At 43.1% G+C, this 26180-nt stretch overlaps 1 protein-coding gene across 1 annotated transcript in view; it reads left to right on the forward strand.

Annotated features, from left to right (window-relative positions):
• Positions 1 to 25980, forward strand: part of UBE2K (ubiquitin conjugating enzyme E2 K) — a 29729-nt gene extending 3749 nt beyond the window's left edge. Inside the window, exons 2-7 of the mRNA XM_075859320.1 lie at positions 8819 to 8912; positions 19086 to 19144; positions 20114 to 20196; positions 20542 to 20641; positions 22639 to 22767; positions 24180 to 25980. Coding sequence (XP_075715435.1) covers positions 8819 to 8912; positions 19086 to 19144; positions 20114 to 20196; positions 20542 to 20641; positions 22639 to 22767; positions 24180 to 24254 — 540 coding nt within the window. The 3' untranslated portion in view covers positions 24255 to 25980. The remainder of the gene's footprint in view (positions 1 to 8818; positions 8913 to 19085; positions 19145 to 20113; positions 20197 to 20541; positions 20642 to 22638; positions 22768 to 24179) is intronic.
• Positions 25981 to 26180: the final 200 nt, after the last annotated feature.

The raw sequence follows: 26180 nt of genomic DNA on the forward strand, positions 1-26180 counted from the left end.
TGAAAAAAAATAATTTACAGTCAAAATCAAATAAAACTAAAATAAAACTAAAAAGTGGTTTTATTTTGTAAAAGTGTTAAAACAAATAACACATACACATATTTGGTATCCCCGCGATCGTAACAACTTGAACAATAACATGAACACATTAAACCGCCGGATGAACGGAAAAACACAACGGCAAAATTCTCTTTTCTCCCATTTCCCCCATAAAAAAAATTAATAAAAGTTAATCTATAAGTCCCATGTACCCCAAAATAGTACTAATGAAAACTACACCTTGGCCCGCAAAAATCAAGCCCACATACAGCCAGATTCATGGAAAAATAAAAACGTTACGGCTCTTGGAATGCGGCGATGCAAAAACAAGTAATTTTTTTCTTAGTGTTTCTATTGTGCAAACATAGGAAAACATATAAAACCTTTACATATTTGATATCCCCGTAATCGTGCCGACCCATAGAATAAAGGTAACATGTTATTTACGCTGCATAGTAAACGGCGTAAATTTAGAACGTGAAAATCAACGCTGGAATAGCTGCTTATTTTCAATTCTCTCCTAAAATAAAGTTAATCGATATATTATAAGCATCTAAAAATGGTACAATTACAAAATACAACTCGTCCCGTAAAAAACAAGCCGTTATACGGCTATGTCGACGGATTAAAAAAAAGTTACGACTCTTGGAATGTGACCGGAATAAAACAAAAAATAATCCTTGGTCATTAACGCGCAAAATGGCCCGGTCATTAAGGGGTTAAAGGGGTTTTCCGAATTATTTGTGTGTTTTGACATAGCTGCAGCGATGATGTGCTTGTATACCCACGTGATCGCTGCAGCTAATCCCTGGTCTCAGTGGGTATACGGCGTAGGATCGCTGAGGCTGCACATAGGTATACGGGCACGTCATCGCTGCATCTATGTGCATACACAGTGGTGAAGAGGAACAGAGCGGTGGCGCTGGAACAGGGATCTGTGAGGCAATTTTTTTTATTAGCTTTTTATTAATTATTTTTTTAAGAAAGTATAACGTACAGTGGAGCCTCAACATGAGGTATCCACAAGAACACAAAACAGTAACCATAAGTTACAGGGTTACAATCGAAAAGTTGAGAAAGTCAATTGCATAGATATAAGATGATATTCAGCAAATGTATAGATTGGGGTGGATGACCAGACCAATCACAAAGTATACATATACCAATAACAGGCGTAAGTCCGCTAGCCACAGTACCTGATGTTATGGGAGAAGATGAAGAGGGAAACACGATGGAATCTTGAGGGAATCTACTCCAAGGATTCCATTTGCTATGAAACCTCTCTATGGTATGAGATCTAATGACAAAATGTAACTTTTTATAACAGAAGAGAACTAGACGTACACTGCCCGGCTCTGCTTTATAGACTCTTACCAGCAGAATGTCTGTGTTCACCTCCAATTTGGGGTTACACATGGCAGGTGATATGCCAGTGTCATAGTAGATGTTCTAATTGGCTCTTGGGAGGTGAGGCCTGGCCTGATCGCAGGGTAAGAGTACATTCTTTAGTATAGAGGATAAAGCTGGGCGGACGGGCCAGATCACTGTGCGCACTTGTTATTTACTTGTACTGAGCCGTCGGCATAGCACTGATGGTCTGGCGGACAACTCTTCCTTCTGACTCCCCCCGTAGACGTGCACACTCGGCCAAACTTGCATGTATTCTGAATGGAGAGAGAGGAGTAAGCCAGCTGGCTGACACCTCTGGCAGCGGCTTATCTTCCCTGAGAACAAAAGAATCGGGCATGTCACAATCCAACTGCCTGATACTTAAGGCCCTTTCACACGCGCCAATTATCGGGCAAACGAGTGTTGATGTGAACGCTTGTTCCCAATCATTGCCCTGTGTAAACGGGAACGATCATCCGATGAAGGAGCAAACGCTGGTGCTTACAGAAGCTATTTATCTGTGAGTATGAAAGATGAGTGATGTTTTGCTGCAGAACATGACATTTACTTTGGGGGTTGTAATGGCTGTCATTTTGATTGGTACCCAGGTATTTCAGAGACTGTTTTAACTAAGAAAAACTTAGGAGAACGATCTCTTATTCTAGTAAAGCAGACTGACAACCAGTGTGTCAGGCATTACAACTCCCAAAGGGTTGTCACTCGGCTTTCCAGACTGTTTAGTGTCAAATCTGTGTAGTCATGTAATACGTCGTTCCACCCCCGATTCCTGCGTTCCTAGACTACTGAATAACCTCGCTGTGGGAATCCTTCATCTGGCCCAGAAACTGCTGAAAACACTTTATAACATTAAAAAAGAGGACCACTCAATGGTCCGCATTTATCAAGATAGTGTCCAATTTGCTTTGACGCATTTATTTACCAATCGTGCGAACAATTTAAAGCCATTTTCACCATGCACATCAGTTTATAAAATTGGAGCAAAATGTGAGCGTAACTTACTGCTTGGCCAGGATTCACACACGTTTGTGAAATACTTTTTATGAAAAGTCACACGTGAGAAAAAGTTGCATCTCTACTGTACACAGGCCCGGGCATAGGAAAAGTGTCAGTGATGAATGTTGTAATAGATTTATCAAGAAGGTACATGCAGTCGTATATTTGTTACAACAAATGTAGGTAAAGTAGCAGGAAATTGGTGGCAAGTGCTGCTCTCTGCTGACTGACGGCTCTAGCAGCCAATCAGGAGACCACTAGAGACACCCACTCAGAGAAAAGGGCGGGGCTAGCCTAGGGGAGCAAGTCCCTGCCTCAGTGGCCCTGGCGACTGCGGAGCTGGAGGAGTGAAACATTAATTTTCTTGCATGATCAAGACAAGGTATGTTTACAATGCCCCCCTCCCCTATCGCACTGTCCTCAAGTTTGAGGCGTCAAAACTGCTGACTGATTCCCTTTAAAGAGTACCTATCAGCAGGATTACCCTCCTTTAAAAAAAAAAATCATTAAAAAGGTTGTCCACCTTCTGATGACCTAGCCACCGGGTAGGTCATCCGTATGTCATCAGTGCGGGTCCGACGTATAAGCCGCTCCGGTGGTTGTGGCCTGGAAGTAGTTGGCTCCGTACATAGTGGCCGTACTGCAGCTCGGCCGCTATTCTGTGGCCGTGGCTAACTGCTTCCAGCATGTATGTCCTGTGCACGATGGCACCGGACTAGCTGACCCTTCTTTTTGATGATTGACGGGGTCCCAAGGATAGCCCGTTAATGTTGTAGTCCCAGAAAACCCATTCAAAAGAATATTGCTGTACATTGCTGGTGCTGAGTTATAGCTTTGGAGTTGCAATGATCTCTGTTGGTTATTATTAGAAACAGTCAACAAGCTGTCGAGACACATCCCCCAACATCTTAGTTGAGTTCCTAGAAGGCCCTGTTCACACATTTGTAGGCAGAAAAAAAAACTCTGCCTCAAAATTCCTTTCAAGACTGTGATCACAGAGTGTTTTGCAGCAGAAAAATCTGCCTCAAAATTCAGTTTGGAATTTTGAGTCAGGTGTTCCTCTGCCTGCACGCTGATTTTCGCTGCGTTTCTAACCCGCGGCCATTGAGCGCCACTGGCATAAAACGCTGCAAAATACGCTGCTGCCTCCCATTCATGTCAATGGGAAGTCAGAGGCGTAAACGCCCGAAGATAGGGTATGTCCCTTCTTTCTCCCGTGAGCCGGTTTTTCCGCTTGCGGGAAAAAACGCCTCCGCCTTCCATTGAAATCACTGGGAGTCATTTTCGGACGTTTATTGGCGCGTTTTGCGGCACGGTTTTCGCGTCAAAAAACTCGCCAAAAAACTGGTGTGAACTGGCCCCAAGAATTTTGAGACAGATTTTGAAGAGCCATTATTGTTTTAATGCTTTTTTTTGCCATTTTGTTATGTTTTCTTGCCTGCTGCCATACAGAAACCAGACAGAACGTTCCTTTTTCTTTAAATTCATTCCTCCGCCTCCCGCTAATGGTATACAGTGTTAAAACCGCATTTTTAAATAGTGGAACATTATTTGGTTGATGAACTCAAACTGAGAGACGTGGGAATTTATATACCAAAACAAAGAAACACATGTAAAAAATATTTAAGCACTGCAAAAAAAAAAAAAAAAAAAAGAAGCATCTTGAAAACACATGCATTCTTTCAATTAGTTAGGCGTTTGGGCATTACTAGATTCGTGACAGCCTCTCTAAAAATCGCATGCGTTTTTTTGGCTGCATTACAAAATGCAACGGAAATGCGCAATGTGAACCCAGCCTCCAACAGGGACAGTTGACTTTTTCTAAAGCAGACTATGGCACAGCGCTGGGTGTTTAGACTTTACTTCCCAGTAAATCACTAGACACTGAGCCAGCAAGGAATGCTGGGAGATTACAGCTCTGAAGCCTGCAGAATTGTGAATGCACCCCTGGATAATGATAGACTAACGAAGGATCAGAAATATAGGTAAAGCAACTGTTTGTCGTTTTGTGTATGTGTAAATAGATAGATATATATTCTGTATGTATGGATTTCATGTATTGTATATGTAAACCGGAATGGTGGTGAAGAGTGAACAGATTGTGTGAAGATGGTGTGATAGATAAGAGGGTGTACATACTTGTATAAAATAGAGCCATGTTAGAAACTGTCACATTCTTTAGAAAAGTAACGAGTTGTTGGTAGGTCTATCGGAGAATGGCGTAATTCACTTACAAATCTGCCGTGATACAAGCAATGTTATTTCCAGCTGGCGACCCTTTCATATGATATTCCGTGCAGCATTGTTTCTTGGTATAACCGGTAATAACTGGAAAAATAAATTGTTGGCCTAGGTTAGGGTGACCTACGTAGCGGGTTCACACTGCAAATGTAAATCGCAGAAAAGTCGTGCGGAAAGTGTTGTGCGGTGCAACTTTCAAATCTGCAGCATGTCAATTTATGCTGCATATTCGGAGTGGAGGTGCTGCGTGTTTGGCCAATAGACTTAAATGGAGAGCGTAATTCTTCACTAAAAATTACAAGTTGAGTTCTGTTGCTGCAGAAAATCCGCAGGTGCACATATTGTTTGCTATAATCTATTCTTTAAACTAAGGCCTTATTCAGACTAACGTATTTTATGTCCATGTGCTTTCCGTTGAAATAACAAACCGCACACGGACCCATTCAAATCAATGGGGCTATTCACATGCGTGATTTTTCACACCGCGTGTCTCCGTGGCGTGAAACACACCATGTCCTGTTTTAGTCCGTTTTTGCTGACCATGTCGCCCATTGAAGTCTAAGGCCTTATTCACACAAATGTGTGTTTTGCGTGCCCAAAAAACGCTCCTTTTTTTTGTGTGTTGCAGTTCCGTGTCTCATAAGAGTTGGCTGCGTGATTTTCACGCATATGCCATGCTTATGACACGCGGTTTTGATGTTTAGAAAAAGAAATGAAGTGCTTTTATTTTTTACTTTATTTCTTTATCTACTGTTGCGCGAATCACGCGCGACACACGGAAGTGCTTCCGTGTGCCGTGCATGATTTTCACGCACCCATTGACTTCAATGGGTGCGTGATGCGCGAAAAACGGCCAAGTATAGGACATGTGGTGAGTTTTACGCAGCGGACACACACTGCGTGAAAATCACGGAATGTCTGAACGGCCCCATAGACTAACATAGGTCCGTGCGACAGCGTATCACGGACGTTAAACACGTTCGTGTGAATAAGGGTGCGTGATAAACATGGAAAGCACAAGGACGACATCAGTGTTTCATCCACCAGTTGCTAAAGAAATGATGAAAAAAACAGGAACGCCGCACGGAACTGAAATGCATGAAATACGCTCCGCTCTTTTGCGGACGAAAAATGGACATGCTTGTTTGAATAAGGCCTAAGGCTGCATGCACAAGGTGGTGCAGAAAATGCGCATCAAAACTGCTGATAAACGCAGGGAAAATTGCATTTGTTGGTGGTTGGTTTTTTTACATTTTAATGCGGAAACCGGTCTGGATTTCATGCTGCAGATTTTTGTTTTTTGCTTTTTATAATTTTCACGTACAATTCTGAGGCAGAAACGTAAGACGAATTGATATGCTGCATATTTTAAAATACGCACTGCAGGACAATTTAGGTGCGGAGAGTTCCGCCACGTGTACATGGGATTACGTGAAATATTTTACTTTGTCAATACTGTATAATGCTGCAGATTTTTCGCAGGAAATCTGCATGTGATGCGCATCGTATGCATTTGGCCTAAATCTGGTAAAACCGTTGCGTATAATCTGCTGCATTTTCGCAGCAAAACGGACAATATGATGCTGGTTTTTATGACTGATTAACCTGATTTTTTTTTTTTTTTTTTTATATTCCACTGCAGATTTTCTGTTGTAGAAAATCTGCACCATCTCCTGCCTGTGGGAACATCCACATAGGGCCGTTCATACTGCCGTTGTTCACGTCCGTTTGCACTCGGTCGTGTAATATCTTCCTGCTATGCTGATGTATGATATTATGGAGTTACAGGCCCCAGAAGCCAAAGGCTGCACTACTGACATTTCCTCCTCTGATTTGCCAGGTAGTGTTGTCATGGAGATCTTGTGCGGATCCAGTTCACAACAATATCTGCTGCTTACCTGGCAAATATCTACATCTATGTGGGGGCATAATGTATGGAACTACATGAGGGGTCAGTTTCTATGAAGAACCGCCCTGATGCTATAAGCAGACGGCCCTGTCGTACAACGTTTATTAAATGATCTGGAGAGGAGATTCAGACAACAGGAAAAGCTGGTTGTCTTCTGAATAATTTCACTTGTTGGGAGGTTGTGACTTGTTCTATGATGAAACAGGTGACCTGCTTTCTAGATTTATAATTATTACGGCTTGGTTATTAATGTAGATGTGTACAGGCCCATCCTGGCACTGAAAACGTCTCATTGTCTGTTGTGTAGTATAAACATAGTCAGGCTGGGTTCGCGCGTAGCGTAAATACTGCAGATTTTCCGCAACCGATCTAGTTGCCGAAAATCCACAGCAGAGTGAATGAGATTTGAACAAATCTGATCCACATGAGTTTTTTTTTTTTGTTTTTTTTTTTAAATCCGCAGCATGTCAATTAATACAATTGTATTTGCGTAATCGCTGCTTTTTTGTTGCGGGTTTTCCCCATTGAATTCAGTGGGAGCTAAAGCCTGCAACAAATAGCAGATATTGCGATTTTTGGGGCGGAAAAGCTGCCTGGAGGCCGGGCTGCAGGATGGCAGAGGGATGTGTCCCCATGGCTACGGGTAAGTATGAAACTTGATTTTTTTCTATGTGCAATTTTTAGCAGTGGACACACCGGACGAAAACCTTCACCACAACTTGGTGCGGTTTTTCAGCATTCCCCCCAGCGCCCAATGCGCATACGCAGTGTATCTGCCCTCTGTGAACTTACCCTTATTGTTGTCATATTCATGACCGGCAGTACAAAGGGGACAACCATAGGGACTGGTGGCAGCTCCTTATAGGGTTGTCGGCCATGGAAAGCAGCGCACTGCCTGGGCTAGAATGCATTGGTGCTGCTACACACACAGTCTGACCTCAAATGTCAATTATTGGAAAACTTTTTCTAGTTCACTCCCGAGTCAGCAAGTTGTCCTTAGATTGTTTGTGTGAGTAAACCGTTCCAGAAATGCTGACCGGTTCATGCTATTCAGTTTCACTTTCTGAGGTAGAAAGTCATTGCCTGTAGTGAATCACTGACCGCAGCAATACTCTTCAGGCTTCGTTGTGTAGGATATTTCAGTTGTAACAATGTGGTAGTAATACTACTATGGTATTACTATAGAAAGGGCAAAACTGAACTATGGAAAAGTAAAACGCAAGTACAACAAAAAACAGAAAAAATATCGTAATTAATTTACCAGTGAAATAATTATTACAATAATAGTTTTTAAGTCTATTTCTCCAAATGACTACATTGGATCTTTAATTTCAGCAGTTAAAAAGGAGCAGCCCTATCTCCTAGTTAATCTGATAGGCGCTGTCATACTGATAATGCTAGCGAAAATTGTGTCCCAAAACGTTTTTTAGAGGCTTTGTCACCACATTATAAGTGCCCTATCTCCTACATAAGGAGATGGGCGCTGTAATGTAGGTGACAGTAATGCTTTTTATTAAAAAAAACGATCTGTTTTCACCACTTTATTAGCGATTTTAGATTTATGCTAATGAGTTGTTTAATGCCCAAGTGGGCGTGTTTTTACTTTAGACCAAGTGGGCGTTGTACAGAGGAGTGTATGAGGCTGACCAATCAGCGTCATACACTCCTCTCCATTCATTTGCACAGCGCATAGGGATCCTTTTAGATCGCTATGTGCTTTCTTATGCTAACACATTAACGATACTGAAGTGTTTAGACAGTGAATAGACATTCCACGGAATGTCTATTCACAATCCCTGCACTTCGTTACTCTGTGGTAGTTACAGCAGAGCAAGCGTAATCTCGCGAGATTACGCTGTAGATGACAGGTTACGAGATTACGCTTCGATTAGGCTGGAATCACACACCGTTTTTTTTTTCAATTTTTTTTTAGCCAAACACAGGAGTAAATACAAGGGAGAAAAGTTTGTCTCTTTTTTTGTTTTTTATACTGCTTTTCGGATCCACATCTCTGATGTTTCACCTGTTGAAATGTTTCCACCACGTAGGTTCTATGATGGAGCTCTATAGCTTCAGTGTTACATTTTATCTCTGGCGTGTGTGCGTGTGTGTGTGCGTGTGTGTGTGTCTCGATTTACTTCTCTACATATTGACTTTACAGTGCAGATTTTATGTATGTTCAAGTAAAATCCATATTTTTATAAGTATTTTTTTTCTTCTTCTTAGACTAGCAAAAACCAAATCAAAGTAGACCTAGTAGATGAGAACTTCTCTGAGCTGAGAGGTGAAATTGCTGGCCCGCCAGACACACCGTATGAAGGTAAGAACATCCACCTAAATATTGTGCTTGCTGATCTGTGTTTATGAAGGACATTGGGGAGAGGATCAGGGATATTTGGAAAGGGAATGAACCCATTTGACCTGCTGCTATGTGAGTGGAGGGATCTCTGCAGAGAAATACCTTCCGCTTCACAGTTTTTGATGCATTATATTTTTTTGTTTTTACCTGAAATGTGTAAACGTGGCTTAAAAGGGGTATTCCCATCTTAGGTAATTATGGCATATTCACAAGATATGCCATAAATGCCTTATAGGTTATGGTCCCACCTCAGGGACCTTTTCCTATTTGTAGCAATGCTTGGCTCTTTCCGTAACGCTCATAGACTTCAATGGAGAGGGCCGCACAAGCATGACCACATCTCTATTAAAGTAAATGGAGAATGTAGGCTCAGTCACCGGTAAACTGTTCAGGGGGCACCCTTACTCCCAATAGGTGCTGGCGCCACCCCTAGTACCCTAACCTATGAGGTATTTGATCTATCACGTGGCTCTGCCATAACTTGCTGAAATTTTGCCACTGGCATAGATGAGGTGTCCTCTCGACACGTGACTGCCGATGTCACTGCTATACAGTGTTTAGATAAGCAGCTGGTGATTTAAAAGACCAGTATATTCTTTCATGGGGCAGGAAAACCACTTTTGAAGATGCCACGAGCAGAGAACCCCCTCTACGATGTTCATATACCATAATAGGACATCCCCTTTAAGGCAGTGAACTTTGCCTTATTAGATTCACATATACAGGAATTGTTCTCTTACATTGGAAGTTGCCGTCTATCTCAATTATACCACATGAACAATCATTGACACCTAGCCACCTACTTTGTCACCTTTTCTTGTTTTCTTTTATCTGTCATTCAGTACGGTACAATCTGAATTTCCAATTGACTGCGATTCACTCAGCAGAGTTGGGACTGTGATAGTTGTTCATTCATATTCATTGGAAACAGCCGTTGTCTGCACTCGAAGATTGAATTGCTGTAAATGTTGTATTAGGAGTGCGGCTCCTGTGAATGCCTGTGTAGGTAAAGCAGGGCTAAAACGACAAGTACTGGGGTCACCAGGTTACCCTTCATCATCCTAGTACTGCACGGTATAAGCGGTCAGTGGATAAGTAGGTTTATTAGTGTAGAGTTTATGCATTGGACATGGTGTACTTTTACTTTTATTGTATAAAAGGGAAAATAAAACACATGATTACGTTTTTATGTTTTATTTCTCCACTCGCCCTTTTGGGTGTGTACCCTTGAGCAGCGGCACTTTTGTCTGGCTGAGTAGCAGATCACGATGATCTCATCTCTGTACTTCATTTCCAGTGTTCCTGAATAAGTGGATGATTCATCTAGTTATGAGATTTTCTCTTTGTGGAGAGATCTGATGTCATTCTATTGTTTTCTCCATATCTTTCACTTCTGTAACAATCCTTTCTTCCCATGAATCAAATATTTATCACATGTCCTATCGATTCTATTACAATCCATGAATATGTGAGACTTGGAAATGGTTTGCAGAGAAGAGAAAATGATTGCTGTTAAAAGTTTTTTTTGAGTAGTAAAACCATCCCCATTTTGTATGGTATGCAGACATTTATACAATAAGACCGGGTTCCCATGTTTCGTAAGTGCTGCGTAATTTTTGCAACTGATATCTGTGCAGAAATTCCGCAGCATTTACAGTAGCAGCAAAGTGGATGCGTTTAAGCAAATCTCATGCCCACTCTGCTGAAAAAAACCGCAACGTAAACGTTAATAAATTGACCTGCGGTGTGGAATTTAATTCTGCAGGATTTCCATTTTTACGCTGCGTTTTTGTTGATTTTCAGTTGTAGGTTTTCCCCATTGAATTTATTGGGGATGCAAAACCCGCAAAGCGCAGTGCTGCAACTTTTGCGCCGTATGTGTAGCGATTACGCCGCAAAAATCGCAACTGGAAAATTGTGGTGCAGTTTTCCGACTGAATGTACTGCGGGTTCCAGGTTGGATACACTGTGTGGTTTTTACACAGCGTATCCGTCCCGTGTGAATATAGCCTAAGGGTAGGTTCACACGTTGTGTAAATACTGCAGGTTTTCTGCAACGGCATTCGTTGCTGAAAATCTGCAGCAAATACAGTAGCAGCAATGTGGGTGAGAGAACAAATCTCATCCACACGCTGCGTAAATACGGAGCGGAAAAAACACTCCTAGATTGACCTACAGTGCGGAATGTTATTCCGCAGCATGTCAATTGTATTTGCGTAAACGCGGCTAATTTGTTGCAGGTTTTCCCCATTGAATTCAATGGGGAGGTAAAACCCGCAGCAAATAGCAGCGTTGTTTTTGCGGCGTGTTCAACGATTCCACTGCAAAAAACGCAACTCATGGAAAAAAAATTCTCATACATACCCAGATGTCTGTGTTCCTCCCTCCAGCGCGGCCACCTGGAATGAAGTTTCATCGCATGTGACGCTGCAGCCAATCACAGGCTGTAGCGGTGTTCACATGGGATGAAACGTGGCCGGCCTGGATGATGTCAGATGGCCGGCCTCCTGGGATGATGCTTCATCCCATGTGACTGCCGCTGCAGCAGCCTCCTGGGATGAAAGGTCATCCCAGGAGGCCGGCCTTTTACACAGCGTATCCACCCCATGTGAACTCTGCCTTCAGGTGAATTCAGACTTGGCAGGTTTGTTGTAGAAATTGTAAATACATTGAAGGAAATAAGTATTTGATCCCTTGCTGATTTTGTAAGTTTGCCCGCTGTCAAAAACATGAACAGTCTAGAATTTTTAGGGTAGGTTAATTTTACCAGTGAGAGATAGATTATATTAAAAAAAGAACAGAAAATCACATTGTCCAAATTATATATATTTATTTGCATTGTGCACAGAGAAATAAGTATTTGATCCCTTTGGCAAACAAGACTTAATACTTGGTGGCAAAACCCTTGTTGGCAAGCACAGCAGTCAGACGTTTTTTGTAGTTGATGATGAGGTTTGCACACATGTTAGATGGAATCTTGGCCCACTCCTCTTTGCAGATCATCTGTAAATCATTAAGATTTCGAGGCTGTCGCTTGGCAACTCGGATCTTCAGCTCACTCCATAAGTTTTCGGTGGGATTAAGGTCTGGAGACTGGCTAGGCCACTCCATGACCTTAATGTGCTTCTTTTTGAGCCACTCCTTTGTTGCCTTGGCTGTATGTTTTGGGTCATTGTCGTGCTGGAAGACCCAGCCACGAGCCATTTTTAATGTCCTGGTGGAGGGAAGGAGGTTGTCACTCAGGATTTGACGGTACATGGCTCCATCCATTCTCCCATTGATGTGGTGAAGTAGTCCTGTGCCCTTAGCAGAGAAACCCCCCCAAAACATAATGTTTCCACCTCCATGCTTGACAGTGGGGACGGTGTTCTTTGGGTCATAGGCAGCATTTCTCTTCCTCCAAACACGGCGAGTTGAGTTAATGCCAAAGAGCTCAATTTTAGTCTCATCTGACCACAGCACCTTCTCCCAATCACTCTCAGAATCATCCAGATGTTCATTTGCAAACTTCAGACGGGCCTGTACATGTGCCTTCTTGAGCAGGGGGACCGTGCGGGCACCGCCGGATTTTAATCCATTACGGCGTAATGTGTTACCAATGGTTTTCTTGGTGACTCTGGTCCCAGCTGCCTTGAGATCATTAACAAGTTTCCCCCGTGTAGTTTTCGGCTGAGCTCTCACCTTCCTCAGGATCAAGGATACCCCACGAGGTGAGATTTTGCATGGAGCCCCAGATCGATGTCGATTGACAGTCATTTTGTAGGTCTTCCATTTTCTTACTATTGCACCAACAGTTGTCTCCTCCTCACCCAGCGTCTTACTTATGGTTTTGTAGCCCATTCCAGCCTTGTGCAGGTCTATGATCTTGTCCCTGACATCCTTAGAAAGCTCTTTGGTCTTGCCCATGTTGTAGAGGTTAGAGTCCGACTGATTAATTGAGTCTGTTGACAGGAGTCTTTTATACAGGTGACCATGTAAGACATCTGTCTTTAATGCAGGCACCAAGTTGATTTGGAGCGTGTAACTGGTCTGGAGGAGGCTGAACTCTTAATGGTTGGTAGGGGATCAAATACTTATTTCTCTGTGCACAATGCAAATAAATATATATAATTTTGACTATGTGATTTTCATTTTTTTTTTTTTTTTTATATAATCTGTCTTTCACTGGTAAAATTAACCTAGCCTAAAAATTCTAGACTGTTCATGTCTTTGACAGTGGGCAAACTTACAAAATCAGCAAGGGATCAAATACTTATTTCCTTCACTGTACATGTGAACGATGTTGTTCCAGTATAATGTGCATGGATTTCTGTAAACCCTATTCAGATGAATGAGACAGTCGCTGGGATTTTTGCAACAAAATCTGCTGCATGTGAATTTGCTGTTAGTCTCACATTGTGATTAGATAGTTGTCAGTGGATCCTCCAATACATTAGTTTTAGGCATCTATGTATTAGAAATAAGGTGACACTAGAAAATTCCAGGTTGCCAACGTATATCTAGAAATTTACTATTGGTGCCTAACTATTTTGTTTTTTGTGAAGGTTTTTATTGTGGAGCCGCTAAAATTAAAACTTAAGTTCTCCCTGAAACGAGTGAAAATCTAATCTATAATACCTAATAAGTAGCTCCAAAGGGTTCAGTGTGTTATTGGTCATAAGTTCTAAAGCATGACACTCCCCATATAATCTTCTATAATTCCCAGTTGTTTCTTATTTATGAGCAATAGGTTTTCCTTAAAGAGGCTCTGTCACCAGATTTTGCAGCCCCTATCTGCTATTGCAGCAGATCGGCGCTGCAATGTAGATAAGAGTAACGTTTTTATTTTTAAAAAACGAGCATTTTTGGTCAAGTTATGACCATTTTTGTAGTTATGCAAATGAGGCTTGCAAAAGTCCAAGTGGGTGTGTTTAAAAGTAAAAGTCCAAGTGGGTGTGTATTATGTGCGTACATCGGGGCGTGTTTACTACTTTTACTAGCTGGGCGTTGTGTATAGAAGTATCATCCACTTCTCTTCAGAACGCCCAGCTTCTGGCAGTGCAGACACAGCCGTGTTCTCCAGAGATCACGCTGTGTCGTCACTCACAGGTCCTGCATCGTGTCAGACGAGCGAGGACACATCGGCACCAGAGGCTACAGTTGATTCTGCAGCAGCATCGGCGTTTGCAGGTAAGTCGATGTAGCTACTTACCTGCTGATGCTGCTGCAGAATCAACTGTAGCCTCTGGTGCCGATGTGGCCGACACGATGCAGGACCTGTGAGTGACGACACAGCGTGATCTCTCGAGAACACGCTGTGTCTGCACTGTCAGAAGCTGGGCGTTCTGAAGAGAAGTGGATGATACTTCTCGTCAGAACGCCCAGCTAGTAAAAGTATTAAAAACGCCCCGATGTACGCACATAATACACGCCCACTTGGACTTTTACTTTTCAACACGCCCAGTTGTACTTTTGCAAGCCTCATTTGCATAACTACAAAAATGGTCATAACTTGGCCAAAAATGCTCGTTTTTTAAAAATAAAAACGTTACTCTTATCTACATTGCAGCGCCGATCTGCTGCAATAGCAGATAGGGGCTGCAAAATCTGGTGACAGAGCCTCTTTAAGCGTTTATCAGGTGGTTTCCGTCTCTCCGTCATTTCCTTACTTAACGCGGTTTACTTACTTTCTTTTACCGGCTGTTCCCTCCTCATCTGACCCCCTGACAGTGACTTCTTATTCGGGTACAGCTTGCTTGTCTTCTAGAGCAGAGGCGTTCTGTAGAAATGCATTCACTCTTATTTTATACCACACATCTGTACAACGTAGATGACATGGGAGCCTTCCGTACGCAGTATGCAGCCACCGAGCGTTCCTTACATCTCCTCCTTAAATCTTCTCATGTTTGTTCCTATCAGGGTATGTTCACACTGGACAATTTTTCCAGCATTTTTGCGTGTAACAGGCCTGACCACATACACAGGAGATTGCTATAGTTTATCTAACGTGTTGCCGTGCGTTGCTCCGTCTTGTGCCTCTTTGATCTTTCTCATCTTTTCCATATATTAGTCCTTCTCAATGAATTAGAATATCATCAAAAGGTTAATTCAGTAATTCAATTCAAAAAGTGAAACTTCTATATTCTATAGATTAATTACACACAGAGTGATCTATTTCCAGCATGTTTTTCTTTTAATATTGATGATTATGGCAGTTAATGAAAACCCAAAATGTAGTCTCTCAGAAAATGAATATTATATAAGCCCAATTTCAAAACTGATTTCTAATATCGAAATGTTGTCCTACTGAAAGATATGTACAGTATCTGCACTCAATACTTGGTCGGGGCTCCGACTCTGCATGAATTACTGCATCAATGCGGCGTGGCATGGAGGCGACCAGCCTGTGGCACTGCTGAGGTGTACTGGAAGCCCAGCTTGCTTTGATGGCGGCCTTCAGCTCGCCTGCATTGTAGGGTCCGGTGTCTCATCTTCCTCTTGACAATACCCCATAGATTCTCTATTTGGTTTAGGTCAGGCGAGTTTGCTGGCCAATCAAGCGCAGTGATACTGTGGTTATTACACCAGGTATTGGTACTATTGGCAGTGTGGGCAGGTGCCAAGTCCTGCTGGAAAATGAAATCAGCATCTCCATAAAGCTTGTCAGCGGAGGGAAGCATGAAGTGCTCGAAAATTTCCTGGTAGACGCTGCGCTGACTCTGGGCTTGATAGATTGGTCCCTGATACTCTGCCCAGTGCCCAGAGCTGTTGGTAACAGCGTGGGCACAGGGCTGTGTGCACGCGATCACGTGCACACATTTTTATATGCAGAAATGCATGTGATCGCTGTGATTGGTTGTCACAGCGATCACATGTTCAGGGGCCAAAAGATTGGCCCCTGACATTCTGCCCAGTGCCCATGGCTGTTAGCAACAGCCAGGGCATAGAGCTGTGTGCACGCGATCGCGCGTGCACAGTCTCTGAAGTGCCGCCGTAAATAGTCTATACGGCGAACTTCAGAGACCCTGACCGCTGGCCGTATAAATACGGCCAGCATTCGGGAACCTGTTAAAGGGGCTGTATCACAAAGACTCCACCCCCTTTAATCTAGAAATTGGTCTATTCCCACGAGTCTGACTTTTTTTTTTTTTGGGGCAAGTAGTGTCTGACTACATATATACCATGTAGTGAAAATGTAGCATTACATGCCAGCCATTAGAGTGCATGGACAAGCAGAGTCTGCCAGAGTATGAACCACTGTTGCGGAGCAGTTCTCCATTCTGGCTCACAGGGGGGGGGGGGTCCTTAGCGAGAGACCCTCCTCTAAGATGTCAATCTGTGCTAAAGGGGCCTATATATTGTGGTGGCAATAGAAAAAAAGTGTTCAGCTCACCCAGTCTCCGTCCAATGTCCCATCCTGTTGCAAATGGTTTGAAGAAACCAGATGACCGGCACTGGAAGTGATGGAAACTTCTCTTGTATCCGTGAAATCAATACATTGTTGCCGATTTTCTGTGCAGAATTAGGTGCGGTTCTGAACACTCCCTTATTATAAGTCGCACATAAAAGACGAAAAAACAACTGACTAGTTCTTTACTGCACCACTGACTAACAACTGTGTGAGTCAACCTGGTCACTCGTTTTTTCGTCTTGTACGTGTTACTGTTTATTTTATGTGGTTACAATAAGGGTGTGATTAGAAGCCGCTCCGAAAATCCACAACAATTTATAGCACAATACAGCATTTGGCCCACAGCTGTCTAATGGTTATGGACAGCTGTTTTAGTCGCTTCCAGGGCTGGCAGATCCCGCTCATTTCATAGTGATCGACTTGCTAGTGTCCGTGGCCTATAATAGGACCAGACACTGTAGAAACACACATGATGGACAGTGTTGCACCCTTTGAGCTGAGCAATCCGGTATTTCGTGTCATAGTGATGCATGTAGAGTTGTTCGGCTTGCGGAGTCCTGCGATCCTGGGACCGCCAATTGTTATCATTTCAAGGAGGAGCCAGTTTTTTCTCTGTAGTAATGAAATGCATATAGATCTACTTGATATCAGTTATTGGCTTTACATCTGAAATTTGACAGACAATTTTGGTAATTCCCCTTAAAGGGAATGTGTCGCTAGAAATTATTATTTTTTTTCTTTTTAGTTAAACAGTTAGTGTATGAATGCTTAAACACTGTCCAAATTTTTTTTATTTTTTCACGAGTCAGGAAATATTATAAATTAGATTCTAATTTATAACCTTTCCCAGTGCTGGTCACTAGATGGAGCAATTCCCAAAATTGCAGCATTGGTATGTGGTAAAGCAACCACATTGCTTTATGCTGCAAAATTTGGGAATACTCACTCGCTCTAGTGAGCTCACAGAATCCCCCCTCCCCTATCCTGGCTAGTGCCAGGAGAAAGGAGGGGATTGAACGGTCAAACCTCCTACACTGTGTCGCCATTTTTTGAGCTAACACACAGTGTAGTAGGTTAACATACAGTAGTAAATAACTTACCTGCTCCTGCCGCCGCCGCTCCCTCCGGCCCGTCTGCTCCCTCCGCTCCAAGTGCACAAGTCCGGAAGCCGCGACCGGAAGTAGTAATCTTACTGTCCAGCCGCGGCTTCCGGTCCACAAGGAAATGGCACCGGACGTCGCTGCATCTAAGGGGTTAATCGGCCGGATCGGCGCCTAGCTCCGGTCCTGGCAGTTACAGCGGGGTGTCGGCTGTAATATACAGCTGACACCTGGCGGTGATGGTGCTGGCTCTGCTTCTGAGCCAGCTCCATCACACACTTGTTCTCAAGGAGCTGTGATTTGGTCCCCTGCCGTTGAACTGTCATAAACCGTTGATGGCGCAGTTCTGTCACCGTATCCTTTGACAGGGTGACCGTTTACATCCATGACGCACCAGTACGTCCCGATGCGTTAAAGCATTGCAATGCATGACGTACCGCTACGTCCTGGTGCGTCAAGGGGTTAACATTGTGTTGTAGCCTGTTTTTAAAGGGAGTTTCCGGTTATATGTAAAGTTTAAATCCTGTGAAGTGAAAGATTATGCAACTTCCTAATATACTATATTCTAATTACTCAACCTTTTTAAAGATCTCTGCTTTCTGTCAGTGAATAGGAACATTTTTGTTTGCGAGCAACAGTAGAAAACCGATTACTGACCTAATTCTTCTCACAGCTGCGAGTTTGGTACAATTTGTATCCAGACTAGGCAATTCTATATGAGCCAAATAACCTGAATTCCACCTGATTCATTGTAACTGCACTGATACATTGTACACACAGCTGCGAGTTTGGTACAATTGTATCCAGACTAGGCAATTCTATATGAGCCAAATAACCTGAATTCCACCTGATTCATTGTAACTGCACTGATACATTGTACACGATCAGGACAGGAGATATTTGGTTTTGCAGAGGTCTTTATCTCGTTCAACTGTAAGACCCATTAGGTCCTTTAAAGGGTTTTCTCATAATAAATATTATCACCTATCCATAGGATAGGTGATAAATATTTTATCGGTGGGGGTCCGACAGATGGGACCCCACCGATCCCGAGAATGGGCTCATCTTGCCGTTCCTGGGAGCCCCATAGGAATGTAACGGTGATGCGTGTGCTCGGCCACGGCTCCATTAATTTCTATTGGGCTGCTAAAAATTGCGCTCGGCAGCGCAATAGAAATGAATGGAGTTATGGTCGAGCATGCGCATTAACGCTCCATTCCTATGGGGCTCCCAGGAACGGCAAGGTAAGCCCATTCTCTGGATCGGTAAGGTCCCAGCGGTTGGATCCCCACAGATCAAAAATTTATCACATATAGGTGATAAATATCGATTATTGGGAAAAGCCCTTAAAGGGGTTTCAGCGTCTGGATATAATGAATGTTTCCGCTCACAGACAGCAAACCGAGATCTTAAAACTGGTGAGGAATTGTAGCACAATTATATAAACGGGCGAACGTGCGTGTTAATTTCAGCAGGCAGAGGGGAAATCCAATCCTCCTTTCCCCAACATCTGCCACTGAGAGGCCCCCATAGACATTAGAACTTCTCATAAACCGATCTTTAAGCTTTATTTACATGAAATATTCTCCTTTTATTAGACGTTACTGATGTTTATAGTAATGTATCGGGTTTCTTTTATTACAGGTGGGCGGTATCAGTTAGAAATTAAAATACCAGAAACATACCCTTTTAATCCACCAAAGGTAAGAAGACGCAAGGAATTGTTCAGTTGTGTTTTGTTTAAAATTTAATTTCAGTTAATATTAATACTAAAATCTCATGTAAAGGGGTTCTCAATGATCATATTTCAATGTCAATTTATGAATATTTGGCAATATCCTTTTTCTCTTCCGCTCATTTTTTGAGATTTTTTATGTTCTAGATTAGGTCCCTTTCCGAGTTACACATGGTTCCCATGACTACGGTCGCTACCGCGGTCCTGCAACGGTGGCCGTGCTCGCACAGATGCTACTGATTGTTTCTGATCAGTTTTTAGCAGGAGTATGTGCAGTAGCGGTGAATAGGACGGCTTCCGGGCATGTGCAGTAGCGGTGAATAGGACGGCTTCCGGGCATGTGCAGTAGCGGTGAATAGGACGGCTTCCGGGCATGTGCAGTAGCGGTGAATAGGACGGCTTCCGGGCGTGTGCAGTAGCGGTGAATAGGACGGCTTCCGGGCATGTGCAGTAGCGGTGAATAGGACGGCTTCCGGGCATGTGCAGTAGCGGTGAATAGGACGGCTTCCGGGCATGTGCAGTAGCGGTGAATAGGACGGCTTCCGGGCATGTGCAGTAGCGGTGAATAGGACGGCTTCCGGGCATGTGCAATAGCAGAGTACAGCAGAACCTTTATCAGGGGTGTCACACTCACGCTCGTCACCCCAGTTCTCTCTATATGATAGAGTCCGAGTCATTTCTACCAGCAATCTATGGGAGCTGCCAGACTGTCCCCCTGACGCACTTCAGGGAAACAAGGGTCTGGAGGGTTGGATTTTAACTGATCTGATCCTTTGGGAGACTAGCAGGCGTGTTTATGGAGAAAATATCTGCAGCTTCTGTGTATGGCCAGACATGAAGCGTTCAGTGCGGAAGACACCGTAGACGTTTGGACGATATCTGTTTGCAGGTGACATTATTGAGGCTGTCGTACTAATGCCGCTTTTCTCTCTTCCAGGTGCGGTTTATTACTAAAATTTGGCATCCAAATATTAGTTCAGTTACAGGAGCCATATGTTTGGATATATTGAAAGATCAATGGTAAGACCTTTAATATTTCTGTATTTGCTGCATTGCCTTTACGGAGTACGTAGAGAATTCAGGCTTAGGCTGGATTTAGATGGCTCTAATAAGACCATGTTTTAACCAACTTACCACTGGAAGGCCCAGACACCCCCCCCCCCCCCCCAGCAGTTCTATTAGACCGATCCTGGGTCACCGTAGGATTCTCGCAAGAGCCGCAGGGGGTATGGGTCTTGCAGCTATCTGAAAGTGGCCTAAAGCGTATAGCATCGAGGGTCATGTAAATACAATTCATATGAGTTCATGTAAAGTTTTATACACTTATTATTGGGTTTGTCTTATTACTGTTCTATCTCACCACAGGGCAGCGGCTATGACATTAAGAACCGTGTTGTTATCATTGCAAGCTTTGTTGGCTGCAGCAGAACCAGATGACCCACAGGACGCAGTGGTGGCTAATCAGGTGATCCCATTACACTACGTGACCTTGTGTTAAATCAAAGCCCACCTGGCAATGGTGTTCCTGACTTGACATCTTTTTGGATGGGTATCTATTAGCAGGGCCGGACAGCCTATTGAAGGGGTAGATGCACATTCTATTCAATAACTATATACTATAGTCATTTGTTGGTATCTGTCTTTCCTTCAATAACCATTGATTGCTGGGGGGCACTTTGCGATCTTATTGTCAAGGTACTCTTCTAAAAAGTCAAAATTGTCCAAAGCGTAGAACCGCTTAATGACCAGGCCTTTTTCCACGTTAATAACCAGGGATTATATTTTGTTTTTTCACTGTCGCATGAGTCATAACTTTTTTTTTTTTATTTTTTTTTTTTATATAATTATTATTCCGTTGATGTAGCCATATGTGGGCTTGTTTTTTGCGGAACGCGTTGTATTTTTCAATTGAACCATTTTTGGATGCATATTGATTTAACTTTTATCTTTTTAATTAAACCCGGCGGTTTAATCTTAACTTTTTTGTTCGTCATGATCGCGGCGATACTATACATGTGTTATTTTGTTTGACACCTTTTTACTAAATAAAAACACTTTAAATCATACCATAAGTGATTTTATTTTTACTATAATCTTTAATTTTTTTTTCAGAAACTTTAACTTTTTATTTCTTTTTTGTCCCACTAGGGGACTTCACTTTATCTTCTGCTCGCTGATATGCTTTGGTATACTGAGTATACCAAAGCATTATTGCCTGTCAGTGTAAAACTGACTTGCAATCTATTAGGCCATGCCTCAGTTGCTGAAGGCAGACCTAGGGGCTTTTGTTAGGCCCCCGGCCGCCATTGAAACCCATCGGCGTCCCGCGATCTAGTCACGGGGTGACAAACACATTAGGTGCCGCTGTCGCTATTGATAGCAAGATCTAATAAGGTTAAACTGCCGGAATCTGAGCGCGCTTTGATTCCGGCAGTTGCGGCTGGAGCCAGGCTGTGTATAACAGCCGTGCTCTTGCTGCTGATCTAGTGGGTACAGTGTCAGTACCCATGAGATCAGAGCGACTGATATATCCGTCGCTATGCAGGAACTTAGCTCCTGCTTAGGACGGATATATTTGTTCAGGGGTTAAAAGGACTTTGTCAACAGTTATGACCCCTCAAAACTGCTGGCAGTGCTATATAGAGAACGGGGAGAGCAGTGTAGACATACCTGGGAGTGATGGTCAAGCAGGTTGCATGACTGAGAAATCTAGGTTTTAATGTCTCCTGTGCCAATATTGTAAGTGCTATGGAGGAGGCCCCTTCATGTCCAGTGCTTTGGCGCCTCTGCACTCATCTCCTCCCAGCCCTTCCCCCTCTGCTCTGAGTGACAGCTTTAACATCCAATCAGGAGACCGCTAGATCTGTCACTCAGGGTAGGAGCTGGGAAGCGTTCCGTGCAGAGAGCCCAAAGCACTGCACACGAAGGGCACCTCATAGCACTTGCCAGGGACATTGAAACCAGGATTTCTTGGTCCCGCTACCTGCATGATCACCCCCCCAGGTATGTTTACGCTTCTCTCCCCATTCTCTATATAGCATTGTCGGCAGTTTTGAGGGGTCAAAACGGTTGACAGAATCACTTTAAATCTGTATCCTGTCTGTGCTGTAATGTGGAGCTCTTTGTGACTAACTTGGTAAATCTCCTGAGCATGTGTAATTCCCGGCTAGCTGGGAATCATGGGAAATGTACCGTATGCAATTTGCTGGCTAATTTCTCAGTATTGGCAACTAGCACATGTTTTCCATCCCAGGGGTGGTGAGCTGGATGCCATCCTCTCTGACATCCATGTGTCCTAATATACACAGGGCTGTTCTTCATGACGTAACCACTTAAAATCCAAGAGAAAACAAGTATGAAAATCTACGAAGCCGACATTAGTTTCTCTGACGTGTATCATGGAATTACTTACCTTTTCGCCTCCACATGCTTTTTATTTTTTTCCTTTTTTTTCCCCTCTAGTACAAGCAAAATCCAGAAATGTTCAAACAGACTGCTCGGCTGTGGGCACATATATACGCAGGCGCACCAGTCACTAGTCCAGAATACACAAGAAAAATAGAGAATCTTTGTGCTATGGGCTTTGATAGAGTAAGTATTGCGCTTGCTACATTTGCGCTCCTGGTATAACGTGACTGACCAGTCAGAAGAGGCAGTTGTTGCAAAGTGGAATATACTACGAAAGGGAAAATGTCATTAACTCTCCATTTTAGAAATGTACATAGTGGATTTTTTGAGTTGGCTAAGGCTTTGTTCACATCTGCATCAGGGTTCCGTCCATGGGTTCCGTCAGGCCTGTCAGTTTGCATTACCATTGATTTCAATAGTAACGCTTCTGTTGCTAATGGTTTCCATTTGTCTCCGTTCCGTAAGGTTTCTGGGTTTTAGGCGGAATCAGTAGCGTAGTCAACTACGCTATTAATTCTACCAAAAAATGGAAACCTTACAGAACTGAGACAAATGGAAACCATTAGCAACAGAAGCGTTACTATTGAATTCAATGGTATTTCAAACGGAAAGCTTGGGTTTCCGTTCATGGGTTCCACTGACGGGAAGGTCTGACGGATCCCCGACGCAGATGTGAACGAAGCCTTACTAGTACACACGCTCACTCTCTTTCCGTGCTGCACTTTTGGCTATCGGTCCACTAGCCTGAGGCCTGTTTCCGTTTGTCACGTAGCGGGTGCTGGGCTGGGGTTGAAGCCTTTTTTATGATCTTGTCAGGCATTGTGTTCCCAAAAATCAGTCTAGTCTCCGATTACTTGGGTCTACAGTACAAAGCCAAATTTTCGCCCCAAAGTGTACAGCTCTTTTTTAAGTAGAGAATATAATCTAGAAATCCTATGTGTGGAAGCTTTGGTGGCACCAACCTACTACCAGCCGTTCTGCAAACTGGTGGGTGACTACACTGTTTCACATGGAAGTCATGAGCATGGTCACATGGTGACTGCCTAGCAACAGACGCTATAATGACCAGAACATATTTGGGGGCTCATTAGGAAATACATTGGGGAGCTCTGTTTTTACTGTTGAAGGGCATTTGAGGTTAAGACCAGATTCACACGTCCGTGTCAGTTTTGCGACTGCAAAAAACCCGCACGATTCTTCCATGTGCCATCAGTGTGTTCCGTGTAGCATCCGTTTGTCAGTGTTGCTGCACATTTTTGTTTTTCTTTTCCCTCCGCTTTTCTTTAGCAACTATTGCGTGGAACACAGACCGCACATAGATGATGTCCGTGTGCTGTGTGTGATTTTCACGCGTGGTCTACAAAAAGGACTAGAATATGACATGGAGTGAGATTCACGCAGTGGAAACACGCTGCGTGAAAAATCACACGTCTGAATAGCCCCCTTGAATTGCAGTGGTCCGTGGCCTGTCCGTTGTTTTAACGAGCAGCACACGGACGTTTACAACATTGGTGTGAATCAGGCCTTGGGTTTTTTGAGTCTTTTATTAGGTCTGTGGAAATCTCCTCATCTTTTCCTCTGCTTCCCTCTTACAGAACGCAGTAATAGCTGCCTTGTCATCCAAGGCATGGGATGTAGAGACTGCAACAGAACTACTTCTGAGTAACTGAGAGAAATCATCTGGTCCTCGCTCGCCCCTCCCCGAGAGTTCGACATCTGTTACTTTTAAGATTCTGCATAAAAGAGGAAAAAAACAAACGGCGCCCTCCTGCTTGACAATGCTGTTTAGGCCATACTGGAGACTGATGGGGGGGGGGGGGGGGGACTGCTCTGTAAATAAAGCTTATTAAACATGTAAATTAAATGACAACCAAAGGGGAGGGGGTATGAGTATAATTTTTTTTTTTTCTTTAATTATTGTGAAATAGAACCAATGGAAAAAAAAAATATGCATTTGTGTTTTATCATGTGACCAAGAGCGGCACCATGACCCTGGCGGGTTTTTTTTTTGTTTTTTTTTTTCTCCCTTCCAAAGGGGACATGCCAGCAGGCTCATTCTTTAGGTTCTAGGCCTTCATTTTGCCAGTCACCGTCTACCATATTGCTAGTACCGACCATCCTTTGTGTCTGTGAACTTGCATGCACAACATTAGGTTATATTGATTCGTCCAAACTCTTCATTTATAATATATTGGGTATGGTTGTTTTTTTTTGGGGGGGGGGGGGTTTCCCATGAGGTACTGGAGCCATGAAAGATGAGGTTTCCATAAACTAGGCATAGACATGATGCGGTGTGCCAGCCGTCACTTCATGCCAGCTGTGGTCAGACAGTGTTAGAGAATGATGCTTATGTCTACCACACTATAATATTGGGTTTATTTTACTTTCCACAATAATATTTTATTTTTTATTTTATTTTTTAAAACTGAAGAAAGATAACGGTGGGAGCCATCCAATGAAGAAGCAAATGAAATAGTTTTCCAGCTTCGTTACTGGCGCCCTTAAGCCAGTATCAGATCTTGTTGTGTTAGGCTATGTCCACCTTTGTCACCAATTTGCTTTGTTCTTCTCATGCATCTAAAATAAGAATTGAAGCAACTTTGCAATTTGTCTTTATTTAAAAATCTTACTGTTTTGTGTCCACAGTTACTATGCAGACTATTTGCAAAGTTGTTTTATTTTAGGTTCGTTAGAGTAATAACAAAAAAGATTGTGAAGGTGGATATAGTTTACAGCATGTTGTTGTTGCTGCCTAGTGTAGCATGTGTAATGTATGCAATTGAGAGAAGAGCATGTTGTTGACCATGGAACCCAGGATCCATCTGTGATTTTGAATGAAGTGAAGGTGACGCTCTGGTGGCTATAGGTAAAGGCCCTATAACAGCGGCCGATTTTGGCCAGTGCAACGAGCGCGGATCAACGAGAGAGCTTGTTGAGTGCTCGTTTGCTCCTGTCACAAGGAGCTATGGATGAGGATGAGCGGTCGTTACTCCGATCGCTCGTCCCCATACATTATCGTGTCGGCAGCGCGTCTCCTGTCTACACAGGGAGATGTGCTGCCGACAAAGATAATATTTTTCAGTTTTTTTCAAATGATCCGATCAGCAGATGATCGAGCGTTTGCTTGTTCATCTGCTGATCGATCCCCTGTTTACACAGGGCAATTATCGGCAACGAGCGATCTATGAACGCTTGTATGCCTGATAATTGCCCAGTGTAAAACCCCCTTAACACTGCCCTCCACCCTGCTTATCATGAATTACTTCAGTGGTTTTTAGTGAATGATTTGTCTGAAAACTTGATGAGTTAAGAATTTGGATTTATGCATTCAGCACCCACACTTGTAAAACCTGTGACTGCTCATAGACCAATTAAACAATATGCCATGCACAAAAAGATATTTCGTACGGTATGAATTTTTCCAGTTAATTTTTTCTTCATCTGTCCCCCCCCCCCCATGAATGTTTCTGACCACTGTGAAAAAGTTTTGAGCATAAAGTGAAACTACCAATGGAATTCCAGGACCATAGACGTAACGATTTGCGATTTATAAAATCTTTTGGATTGTCCACGTCTACAATTGTTACATATACATT

Source organism: Rhinoderma darwinii, chromosome 1 (genome assembly GCF_050947455.1).
Source record: "Rhinoderma darwinii isolate aRhiDar2 chromosome 1, aRhiDar2.hap1, whole genome shotgun sequence".
In the NCBI taxonomy this organism is placed as follows: Eukaryota; Metazoa; Chordata; class Amphibia; order Anura; family Rhinodermatidae; genus Rhinoderma; species Rhinoderma darwinii.